Source organism: Pygocentrus nattereri, chromosome 1 (genome assembly GCF_015220715.1).
Source record: "Pygocentrus nattereri isolate fPygNat1 chromosome 1, fPygNat1.pri, whole genome shotgun sequence".
Taxonomy (NCBI): Eukaryota; Metazoa; Chordata; class Actinopteri; order Characiformes; family Serrasalmidae; genus Pygocentrus; species Pygocentrus nattereri.
In genome coordinates, this window is record NC_051211.1 from 37,005,760 (window position 1) to 37,018,744 (window position 12,985).

The window sequence follows — 12,985 nt, forward strand, 5'->3', positions numbered from 1 at the left end:
AGAGCCTGTAAGATCCCAGTCTCTGAGGTCAACAGATTTTCTAAACTTTGTAAACACACACACACACACACACACACACACACACACACACATCGTGTTCTTGATTTTCCACACTGTTTGTTCTCCCTTGCTTGGCCACTCACTCACCCATATGCTCTCCTTTATTCTTCTTGTGTGTTCTCTCGCTCAGTACTACACCTCATTTGAGTGTAGATGAGTGAGTTCTCAGCAGGTAACTTGAGACCTGCCCACACACACACTTCACTCTTGCTCCGAGCCTTCCCCGGCAGCCCTGTAATTGCTGTGAATGATGGGTCTTCAGCCACTATTGTTTATCAATATCCCTGTCTGGCGCTCTGAGCACAACCGAGTACGCTATTCATCTTCCTTAACCCTCTGTATGCAGCTGGCGCTACACAGCATCCCCTCCAGTCACTTTCTGGGGCTCTGTTGACCAGTGCTAGGCTAGGCTAACTGGTTGCAAGCCCCACTGAGCAAGGGGTAGCGTATGGAGATGGAGTTGGGGGGGGCTATAAGTGGCTGTCTGGTCATGAGGGCCGATAGCACAGGCTGAAATGAATGTGGTAATTAAGTCGCACTGTGGGCCACGGGACCATGATGAATATTATCACTTAATTATGGGGATCACTATTCCCAGCACGCAGCCACGCTCACCATGGCCATCCCGTTTCAGCATCGAGTGTGTGTGTGGAGGTGTGTACGTGTGTGCTGCTGTTATATGCTTGATATGCACAAATGGACTGTGCCCATAGGCCAAAATGTATGTGTAGAGAAGAGACAGTGAATGTTCCCACTAGCCCTTTTCCCACGGTTGTCATTATGCTGTAAGAATCCCTCAGGCATAAAGATACGCTGTAAGCATTGCTAATGGATGCCATTTTCTGTGATCAATGGCTTTTAATTGTAGCCATTATAAATGTATTGTAAGTGTGGGGCTCCATGGGGAGCTGTCATTCAGTAAACCTTTGTACATCAATATCATCTTGGCATAAAATGTGAAAACAAGTAATGATGTTGAATCTAGCCTGAGGCAGGTCTAAGCTATCATTTTTTTCTCTTTTCTCCTCAAGGACAACTACACGTTTGCCCAGCCAGGGATTCAGAGGAAAGTGAAGGCTCTGGAGGAGCTGGTCAGCCGGATTGATGGTGGGTACCACCCTCTGCTCAACTACTGCTGCTCTGTACCCCTTGCTGCTTCACACCCTTTATGGACTTTAAATCTTAAAGAATAATAAAAAAGTTTTACTTACATAAGCGCCTGCCTAAAGCGCAAGGTCTCTTTACAAAGCATCAACAAAGCACAGAAATACTACTGTATTATACAAAAGAAAAGAGGCAACTATAAAAAATACAAAACTCATCAATGGCATATAGTATGAGCAACAATGAAAGGAAATTAAAAGGAACAGCAGAAACTAAAAGAGATATGATGAATATCACAGCACTTGTAACTTTCTTGATGTTATTTTCTAGAATATTCTTTAAGGAACTATATACAGCAGGTTTTTGATCATGGAGAGGAACCGTTTAATCATACAGAGAACCATTGATGCATTGAATTGATTGAGTGTTGAGCTTATGCTCTGTTTTGTAATGAAACCGTGAATGAGACCATGTAGTTGGTCAGTTTTGTTCAAGTCAGTATGGCCACTATGACACTACTTTGTTGATTCATGACATCATAGTATTCTTTTCTGACCATACCATTATTAGTATTAGTACTTAAACAAGGCTGACCAGCTGCATGTTTTATTGCAAACAGAGCATATTTAGTCTTACTTTAGTCCAGTGTTTGGCCTCTGCTTTGTCACATCCAAAAATGTACAGGAAAGTGCTGAAGTCAGTGAAGCTCTCTGTGCTTATTTTGCTCTTTTACATTCTCTTTACATCCACTGTGCACTTTACATTGGCTCTTACATACTGACTCTTTTGTGAGAAGCACAAGGATATTTTTTCCAAAAACATAAACTTTGAAACATGTTAAAAGTTCTAAAGGAAATTTGGACCAGTCCATTAGTCTTAGTGCCAAACAATAAAAAATTGGAATGTTTTGTGTCTTTAGGTTGTAACTTAGTGAAGAATGTTTTTGCTCTTATCTACCTTCTTTATCTGGCTTTATATCCTCTATCTACCCAATACTTTTATATTCTCTCTCTCTCTCTCTCTCTCTCTCTCTCTCTCCCTCTCTCTCTCTCTCTCTCTCTCTCTCTCTCCCTCTCTCTCTGTCTCCACCCCCCCCCCCCCCCCCCCCCCTTCAGCCAGAGTGTCAGGCCCAATCAGCGCACCAGTGGCTTGGCCTTTGCAGAGAGCGTGGCTGCCCCGCTGGGGAAAGCAAAAGCCACCGGAGCATAAGCCCCTCTCATTACTTTCTATTAGGCTGCCGTAATCAGAATTCAATGGCCATTTCTCTGAGATAGGGGCCCGCTCCTGCACTCCAGCACCCAGCCCCCCTGTCTCTTCAGCCTGCATTAAGCTCAATGATGGCTTTAATTTTGGGGAGGACAGAAAGCAGGAAGATTGTTGTTGATGTTTTTTTCCCTTCCTCTGCATGTCTCCCTCTTTGTCTTTCTCCTCCTTCATCCATCTCTCATTGTATGTGTGCATGGTAGAGATAAAGGAGTCATTTGGCTGTTGACTGTTGTGTTTCCTTCATGCTGCTTTATTTAGATTGCTTTCCTTCTTCTTTATTGTTCCAGAGCGAGTTTGGCTTTAGTTTGATTATTCAGTTATATTGCCATGAATAATATAAAGTCGTAATACTGAAAATAAAATAGAGAATCCTAGAAGTGAGGACTTTATAGAGGCAAATACTTTAAACCTGCTTAACCCTTTACCACTTTGCTTTGTTTTCCTCTATTTAGCAGTTTACAGTCTTGCCATGGAGAAATCTGTAGTGCTGTAGGCATTGTCAGACTGCTTGTTTTTCCTTTTCTATCTTCCATCTAAGAAATTCAGGCTCTTGTCATTGGACAAGGAGAACCAGTGTTAGAAAAATAAATCTCTTTTTCCTTTTCAAAAGCTACGTCTCCCCAGAAAGCTACCTAAACTTTAACTGTCTTTTTTCAAGCAGCAGCAAGCTGTACTTGTGATTCTTGATGTAGCTACGTTGATGTTTTGTCATTCAAATGATCACATTAACACTGGACTAATGCATGCCAATGAACAGGCATTATCTCTGAAGGCCTTTGAACTGGTGCTTGTTCTTGAATAACCTTCACGTTGTCAGGCTCCAGCGCCTTTCTCATGTCACATTTATTGTATTTATCTCTAATCACAAGTGGGTAATGTCTTGTATTATGCATTCAAATGGGATATGCAAGTGCTTTGCAAAGAAACCACTGAAAGGGAACAGTTGATATTTGACCTCCAGACAGTTTAAAAGTGTTTCTGTCTCCATGATCGCTGTTAAGTAACAGAACTCTGCCCCCGCATGAGTTATAGTACAAGACTGAGTGAGTAAGTCATGTGTGCATTTGTTCTTTTGTTTGGACGTATGAGGGCTTGACTCATATATCTTATGACTGATAATATCACTCCCGTAGGTTTATCAGTGTCAGTGAAAGTACCACTGCTAAAATACTGATCCTGATTTTTTTATTTTGCTGAGGACAATCTCTGAGAGATGAAGAATTCAGTCATTGGCTTTAGGCATAGTGTTCACAATACCTGTTCACATTTATCACAGCAATACAGACTAGACTAAGATTTGAACACAAAACATCATCACAGTTAAAAAAAAATATGTAAAATGCATTTAAACCCTACTTTTGGCATCACGGTAACATTTTAGGATGACAAAAATCTCTATAAATACTACTTAAAACTAATAGCTAATTAAGAGAAAGTTAAAATTAGTTTAAAATTTAAAAACATTTTACATTTTTAAAATTAAAGCTCTGCCCCAGTGCTACAACATTTCTGTTTAGGCTCAGTTTCTGCTGTTTCAGTTCAAAAATAAAGAGAAGTAAAGGGAACTCCTTGCAAATAAGAACTAATAAGAGACCAGAAAATTGCTAAGAATCCAAGGAAGCTGCAGCCCCAATGCTACAATATTTCCATTATTAGTAATTTGCTTTGCCGTGTACAGCAATACGGTTATCTGGTTTACGTTAATGCAGTCTATTGTTTTTAATTATTGGCCATATAAAATTAGATTGGCCAAAATGATCATATGTCAGAGGTTTTAGCTCCTTCCGGTTGGTATTAGTGAGAAGCTTCATATTGAGTGGAGCTTAGTTTGTACATATGTAAATGTTTTGTTGCCATTTTTAAGCACTGTTCATGTTTCCTGTATGCAGTTCTGAATTAGGAGCATCTCCTTCCTGAGAGTGTAAACAGAAAAGCTGTGATGATACAGAGGATGCTGCAGATCATCAGCAGCTCAGAACAGGATAGATGAGATCTCTGAGCAGGAAGTAGCCACTTTACCTGCAGAACAGAACTTTAATTGACAGTTGTTTTGGCAGATACATCTATAATGCTGATCGTGGTTTATAAAGAAGAAAAAAGGAGCCTCAAAAATCAAAACTAGAAGACATGCATGTGTCTGTTTATGCACCTGTTTGGTTGTAAGCCTTGTACATAAATTGCGTTTGTTTAGTAGCCTCTTAAACTCCTTGGAACCACTGGTGGTTCCAAAATCCACTTCATCATATTCTTCACAACTTTCATATTTCATAAACTACATGCAAATTTTATTTGAAATTTTGTTGATCCCAGAGGGAAATTGCAGTTGTTACAGTTGCAACCATTTATGTAAAAGAATAAACACTTTAATAATTTAAAACAAAGATAAAGAGAAATTTGCAGTATGTACATGAGATTTAAGTTCTTATAAATACAGTAAAGTGGTGGTGACTGTGATGATAAATAATAAACATCTAGTATAAGGCATTTCACATTATTGTACCTCTGAGTTATTGCACACAGTTATTATTATTATTACACATATGAACCGTACAGTTAGGTATTGGGTTTTACACAGATGAACCACACTCCCGTGAATCACACACTGAGGGAGGAGTATTAGAGTTTGATGGCCACAGGTAAGAATGACTTCCTGTGGTGCTCTGTGGTGCATTTCGGTAGAATGAGTGTTGCACTGAATGAGCTCCTGTGTCCCATCACTGTGTCGTAGAGTGGGTGGGAGCCATTGTCCATAATGGCCTGCAGCTTAGACAGCATCCTCCTCTCTGACACTGCCGTCAGCGAGTCACTCACCACCACAGACTCAGAAGATTCTGAGCATAGCCCGGCAGATGTTGAAGGACCTCAGGCGCCTTAGGAAACAGAGACGACTTTGGCCCTTCCTGTAGAAGGCATCAGTGTTCTTAGCCCAGTCCAGGTTATTGTCAATAATATTCTTTCCAGTCAAATAGATGGGTGATGCAATTTTAAACCCTTATAATAGAAGGCTGAACTAATTTTATTTTGTCTTCTGAAAGACGACCCATTTTTCCACAAATCTGGGCTATAAACTATAATGATGGCGTCTCTTCAGTGAAATACTCTGCAAAAATTATTTTTGTAAAATAATTCAAAGAGTGTCAAAAATGTTAGACTTCCAGCAATTAATTATAAGCATATAGGAATATGTGTGATCATAAAACACATGTTCTGTTAATGTGAGGGGAGCTTTTACAAAAATAAATGAATAAATAAAAATTACATTTATTTCATGCAGTTACTGAATATGTTGCCTTACAATTTGGTCATGTAAATTCAGGTAAACAAACCAAAATATACCCTGGAGCATAAGAGGTTAAGGAATTTGTTAAGTGGCTGTTATAAATAAGGCTACAGTGATTAGTCTTCTGCAACACTGATTATGAAAAAAAGCTGACTCATTCACTCATTATTTATGTTAAAACAAAGGTGCTTTGTAATTCTTAGTAAATTTCATCCGATGTTTGTGGTCGTTTCAACAGATTGCAGAAAGCATCAGTCCTGATGTTATCTGATCTAGGTTCTGTCGTTAGATGTTTAGCTGCTGCAGTAATAGCCCTTCTGCATAACGGCGGTTTAATACCTTTATTTAAGACTTTATTTTATGGCAGCCTACCAGGCTAGCAGGTTATTTAGCTTTTTGTGTTCAGGAAAAGTGCTAGATATATTACATTAAGATGAGGGCATTGGCAGATGTTTTGTGTAATATAACTATACATTAATCATCTGTTTAGCCTAAATGTACCTTGCCCAAATGGTCCCCCCTAACCTGGTTGAACTGAGCATCTCACTGGTGAACCTTTCTGAGAAATTGGCGATGACGTGCATGTTTGTGCAGGAAATATATCTGTATAAAAGATGCGTGAGGCTTCCTTCAGTGCTGGATGTACCATGATTTTTCCCCTAAGTGAGCTCATTTATTGCACAAATCCTGTGGCTAAGCACTTAGTACTGATTTGTTGGAAACACTTCATAGTAACAAAGGTTTATAAGACATCTATTAGCTCTTATTAAATGATCAACTAATCTTGAACTAATGAGGCATTTAGTTATTCATCATAAGTTTGTATATTTACATTATTACATATAAGCTGTTAACCAGGAATTTTGTCATTGTTAGTTTTTTAAAGTATCAGAAGTTTCATTTTAAAGTATCCAAAGTTAATGTCTAATGTTAATGTTTTCCTGTCACTATATAATTAGTTCAGGATAAACAAATTAAAAAGGTAAGTATTATGCACTGTTAGTGAATATATGCTGTGCATATATACAAAACACATCTTAAAGTAAAATAATTTTGAAACCCCAATAAAAAGAAAGCTAGAAATGATCAAATAACACTGATTTCTTGCTTTCACAAATTATATGTAATTTATACGTGAACAATCTCCAGCCCATAATTGAAAGTGAAAGCAGGTTGGTTCATATAAATATCTGTACATGTCCATAAGTTGTCTCCAAACTTCTTTACACTAGAATAGAAGACATGAGTCTACATACAACCTCAATAAACACTTCTGTCTGTCCTACCTTCACTCCTACCTTAAGGCCAAACCAAGCCAAGAATGTACAGGTGCTGGTCAACGAATTAGAATAATTTGAAATAGTGCAATCATGAAATTCTTTGAATGCATTTTTTGTGCAGAAAGCAAATCAGGTGTTCACCGCACCTGTCCTACTCGTTAGACTAATCACAGAACTCGTTACCTGTAGAAAATTTGCTCAGCTGAGCTTTCCAAAAGGCCCATTTAGGCCATTTAACTGTGACACTGTTGTTTTATTGAATTAGAATAATGGAGAAACCGTTTCATTGAATTAGAATAATTTTTATTATAATTACAATCATCACTTTCTCAGTATTTTGTGGCTGCCCCCTTGGCTTGTATGACTGCCTGAAGTATCCGCGGCATCGATTTGACCAGCTTGTCGCAAGTTTCCGCACTCACAGCTTCCCAGGCAGTGGCGATGTTCTGCTTCAGTTGGTCCAGCGTAGTAGGCTTTCTGTCGCGAATTTTCCGCTTGACGATGGCCCAAAGGTTTTCAATGACATTGAGGTCAGGCGAGTTGGCCGGCCATGCCAAAACTTCAAGCTGTTTTTTAGTGAACCAATCTTTGGTCGACTTTGCCGCATGAGCCGGTGCAAGATCCTGTTGAAATATGAAGTCTTCTTCGCCGAACTGTTCCTCAACAGTCGGAATCAGGAACGTTTCCAGAATATCTTGATATACGGCAGCATTGACAGTCTTCTTGAGGAAGCAGAGTTTCCCTACACCTCAAGCGGACATGCATCCCCAGACCATAACGCTCTGGGGAAACTTGACGGATCTTTTCACGCACTCGTGGTTGTAGGTTTCGCCACCACGACGCCAGACACGAGGACCTTGGTCACCGAAGGAGATGCAGAAGCGTGATTCGTCACTGAAGACCACTTTCTGCCAGTCTTCAGCAGTCCACTTGCTGTGTTCTTTGGCCCACTTCAGCCGTTTCTCCATTTGTTTCTTGTTCAGCATCGGTTTTACTGCTGGAACGCGAGATTTGAAGCCGAGTTCGCGCAGACGACGGTAAGTGGTTGATCTGGAGACGTCAGCACCGGTCTGCTTGTTCCACAAGTCGGTGAGCTCGGAAGTGGACTTGAACCGGTTGCTGACTGCGATCTTTCTCAGCTGCTTGTTGTCGCGAGCAGAAGTTTTTCGGACGCCGGAACAGTTGGTGCGCTTGCTGCAGTTTTTCTTGAGAGCTTTGCAGACGGAAGACTGGCTGATGCCGAGCTGCTCAGCAATTTTAGTTTGGGTCAAGCCTTGTTGGCGAAGGGCTTGAATTTGAGCCACTATTCCGGTTGAGAGGTCGCGCTGCTTACCCATGATTGATTTTACAACTTAGAAATTCTACTCAACCCTGACTTTATACTGCACAGTGAACACTCTTCACAGAAAACAAAAATTCGAGCATTTATTCTAATTCAATGAAACGGTTTCTCCATTATTCTAATTCAATAAAACAACAGTGTCACAGTTAAATGGCCTAAATGGGCCTTTTGGAAAGCTCAGCTGAGCAAATTTTCTACAGGTAACGAGTTCTGTGATTAGTCTAACGAGTAGGACAGGTGCGGTGAACACCTGATTTGCTTTCTGCACAAAAAATGCATTCAAAGAATTTCATGATTGCACTATTTCAAATTATTCTAATTCGTTGACCAGCACCTGTAGGTGTGAGTTGATTGATCTTGTTAAACTTAAGACAAAAACAAATACTGCAAGCAAAACATGAAGCAAATCACACCAGGCAAAGATAAAGTGAAATATGAGAGCTGCTTATACCAGAGACCACCTGGGAAAGAGGAGTAAAGGATCAAATAGTGATTAACTTTAAGACACCCTTATTAGTCCCACAACAGGGAAATTTCACCTCTGCATTTAACCAGTCCGTGAAGTAAAACACCACATACACACTAGTGAGCACACACACACTAAAGGGGGGAGTGAGCATGCTTGCCTGGAGTGGTGGGCAGCCCTATCCGCAGCACCTGGGGAGCAGTTGGAGGTTTGGTGCCTTGCTCAAGGACACCTCAGTCATGTACTGTTGCCTCTGGGGATCGAACCGGCGACCTTCCGGCTACAAGGCCGGTTCCCTAACCTCCAGCCCACGTCTGCCCCAAATGAGTCTCATGAAGTAATATTGCTGTATTAATTAATGATTAATAATTCTAAATACTTTTTTACTTCAGATTAGCCAGTTATGAAGTAGTAGCTAAGACATGTCTTTTAAAGTGTTATTTACTGGTTTGTTTGATGATAAAGCATGACTGAATTGTGACTTATATTCCTGCTCTTGTGTTTTCTTGCTAGTAGTTTTCTTGCTGGCAGCTGACACATTGAATAAACATGTAGATTAAACAGCAGAACCACCTACGTTTTTCCATCTGTGGCATTTGGATTTGTGTCTGGATGGTTCCTCACAAGCTGTCTATTGAACTTTTGCCCCTACTGTGCCTTACTAAGTAGTCTGTTAGACCGTCAGTGCCAGCTGAATAACATACGATAAGTAGCAGCACTTGGATGAGCGAAAACACTTTCTCAATAATGATTCAATAACGGTTCTCAGTTTCTATCATCATCAACATTCATGTAAGTAAAATTCAGAAGGTTTAATGGTTTGATTAGACAAGAATTCCAGCCATAGCTATTATTGATAGTTGAAGCCCTAATTGCTAACATTGTTACATCTCTAACAAATGCTTAGGAGCAGGACAGAAGTAGGCCTCTGTCAGGCCAGTTTTGAAGTTTAGCTTAACACTGTGCTCACTTTTCCCATCTCTCCTTTATCTGTTTTAATTTAATCTAGCCTAATCAAATCTAATTTGACTGAGTTAAATTGGGTGGGGATTTTTGGTCCGCATCAGATAATCACTCCACTTGATGTAGTCCTGTGGGTCAGTGCTCTATGCTACCTCACATATCAACTAGGTGCGCTAAAGATGGAAACCCAGCAGGTTGGACTTGTTACTTTCCGCAGAGTAAGCTTCTCTCATCTTTCCTTCTTTACAGCAGAGCCTTAGGCTTTCAGTGGGAAGTTAATGGAGTGAGGTCAAAAGGCACTTATCCCTGTGTTTGTTGCCTGTAAGTGTTCTCTCCTTAACTCCATCCATCCCTTCATCCCTCTATCCCTCGGTCTCTTTCCTCATCCCCCTCTGTATCCTCTCTTTACCATTTCCTGCAGTAGTTTCTTGTAGGAGTGTTAACATGCATTGATGCGTCAATCTGGAGGGACTGATTCAGTTGCATCCATATTAGGAAGTTAGAATTAATAATAATCTATCAAGTGTGCTTATTAACTTCTTTATAAAATGCTTGAAAAGCTTGGTGTAATTTTGTCTCTTTTCAGCATGTATCGTTTCCACGTACTAAAATGTATTACATCAGTTTTGGCTAACATTTTATAATCCTTGTAAATAGCAACTTCATAATGATCTAATAGTTTATAAATAGTAAATAGTTTAGTGATTGTTACATATTCATTAACTATAGTCATTACTTATGCATAAAGAAATGGTTCTTTTTTAAATTCTTAACCATTTTTAAGTGGCATGCTAATCATTTATTGTTATTTTGTTTTTATTATTTTGTTTCGTATGCAACATAACAGCTGGTTAATAATAAACTTCAAGATAATTATTTTGTAAATGTAACACTAATAACCCACAGCTAATAATATATATTAAGTACTTATTTACTTGATTACCAGTGGTTCATAAAATTATGAATCTACTTATGATTTTTTTTAGTGATCAAGTATTTTTTTTGCTTATGCCAATTTGTGATGAATAAACTTTTAGCAGATAACTAATTTAAAAAGTAACATTAATAAATGTTTATTGGATCTCTGTAAAGTTGCAGCTGTTTTTTATAATGTGTGTGTGTGTGTGTGTGTGTGTGTGTGTGTGTGTGTGTGTATGTGTATATACACATACACACACACACACACACACATGTTATTGTCTCTTTGTCAACTTAGATATGGGCTGGAGGTTAGGGAACTGGCCCTGTGACTGGAAGGTTCAATCACCAGCGCTGACAGTACATTACTGAGTTGTCCTTGAGCAAGACACCTAACCCCCAACTGCTCCTTGGGTGCTGTAGATAGGCCTGCCCACCACTCTGGGCAAGCATGCTCACTGCCCCCTAGCGTGTGTGTTCACTAGTGTGTATGTGTGTATGTGGTGTTTCACTTCACGGATTGGTTAAATGTGAAGGTGAAATGTGTGTGTGTGTGTGTGTGTATGTGTATATATATATATATATATATATATATATATATATATATATATATATATAAAAAGTTCCACTTTATATTAAGAGTCCACTAAATGATTAATAACTTTTTAAATATCTGTGTAGACCATTTAATAACGGTTACCTAAGCATTGAATAGAATTTTTTTTTTATTTACAAAGGAACAAGATGATAAATGACTACTTCATCATTTAGAACTAAGCATAGATAATTACTGAGTAGTTATGCATAATGAATATGAGTTGTTCCTAAGTAAATGTGTAATGTTTTGTTTTTTCATGTAAATGCGTAATATTTCAAAGTATGTAATTTATTGACAATTATGAGTGTCAAATAACTAAATAATAAACTTTCATTTGTATTTTATTATAAGTAAATAGTTCCTAATTGAAATTAAAGCATGTATTAATTCATCTGTAGCAATTTTTAAAATAAGAACAAACAAGGGATTAGATATATTAGATTTTAATGTAAGTTTTATCCAATTTGCTTTTTCAGTTTACCTGCTTTTGGCAATAATTGTGTAGTGTATTAATGTGGAAATGTTCTCATTTGGATCAAAGAAATTTAATGTCTGACCTTCATTTTTCTAATATAGTTCCTCCAGCTGCATTTGTGTAAATAATAACAGGAATAATTGAATGAAATTGTGGTGAACGTTGAAATGTTATTTTATACATAAAATTGTTCCTTAAGGATTGTTAAATTGATTTATACCCGCCTCTGTCCCAGGCCCTGTTTTTGTGCTGCCTCTCGGGCACAGAGGCACACTTTGGTTGGACGGAGATTGAGTGGGGGTTACGCAGCGGAGTTGTTCTTAAGTTGCCTTTTGCACTTAATCAGGCCGGTGGATTACTCTCTCATTATTTCCAAATTGCTCCATTGTAGCAACGGCCGATGTCTGCTTTAATCAGGCCCATGCTGGATCTGGCGCTGCGACAACGCTGCACATCTCACTCTGCACTGTAATGGAGCTCGGTGGAAATCAATCAAGCAGCCGCTTTTTCTTTTTGCTTAACTCTGGGCCACTCCATAGAGGCCTGTGTTCTAGTCTTTTCTCAGGGGACTCTAGCTGAGCTTGTTTGTCGCTGGCTCCTCCGGCTCTAATGAGGCTGGGGGCTAGCGGCTGAGGGCTACAGGGCTGCGTGGCTGAGAGCAGGCCGGAGCTCGAGCTGCGAAGGCTCTGATTAGGGTCTGTGCTGCTGAAAGCCCCTGATGTTCAAACACACATGGCTGTGGACCTCAGCTTATGTCGCCATATGGCTGTACTCTGTCAGGTGAGGGAGGAGCATGTACACTGAGGCCTGCGGCAGCCAGCAACATGGCAGCTTGGCCCTCGGGATGCTGGGGGCCACAGGCTTCTCTGTCTCTCTGTCTTTGTCTCTCACTCTCTCTCTCTCTCTCTCTTTCTCTCAGCTATAGGCGGCTTTGCTGCTGTCTTCATGCTGAGCGCTTACAAACGCACAGCTGTTTAGCTCCAGATGTAGCATTCAGATGCTGACACCATACTTCCTAATGGCCCTGCCACCTGCCCCTGCATGAGTAGGAATACCTTTATCAGGCCTTTCACTGCAGCAAAATGAAAATATCTTCCTAATCCTCACCGAGTTGTGCCATGTCTTACTCCTCATGTGAGACTATACAGTTTGCTGTCTACTGATTAAGAGCTTAATTACTGTGGTTTAAGACAAATTTCAGCTGTTTGGTAATGCTGTTTAACCTGTGGAAAT

At 39.6% G+C, this 12,985-nt stretch overlaps 1 protein-coding gene across 2 annotated transcripts in view; it reads left to right on the forward strand.

Annotated features, from left to right (window-relative positions):
• Nucleotides 1–12,985, forward strand: part of tbc1d22a (TBC1 domain family, member 22a) — a 211,767-nt gene that overhangs the window by 121,900 nt on the left and 76,882 nt on the right. For both annotated transcript variants that reach the window (XM_017697029.2, XM_017697028.2), the window contains exon 10: nt 1,092–1,167. In XM_017697029.2, coding sequence (XP_017552518.1) covers nt 1,092–1,167 — 76 coding nt within the window. The remainder of the gene's footprint in view (nt 1–1,091; nt 1,168–12,985) is intronic.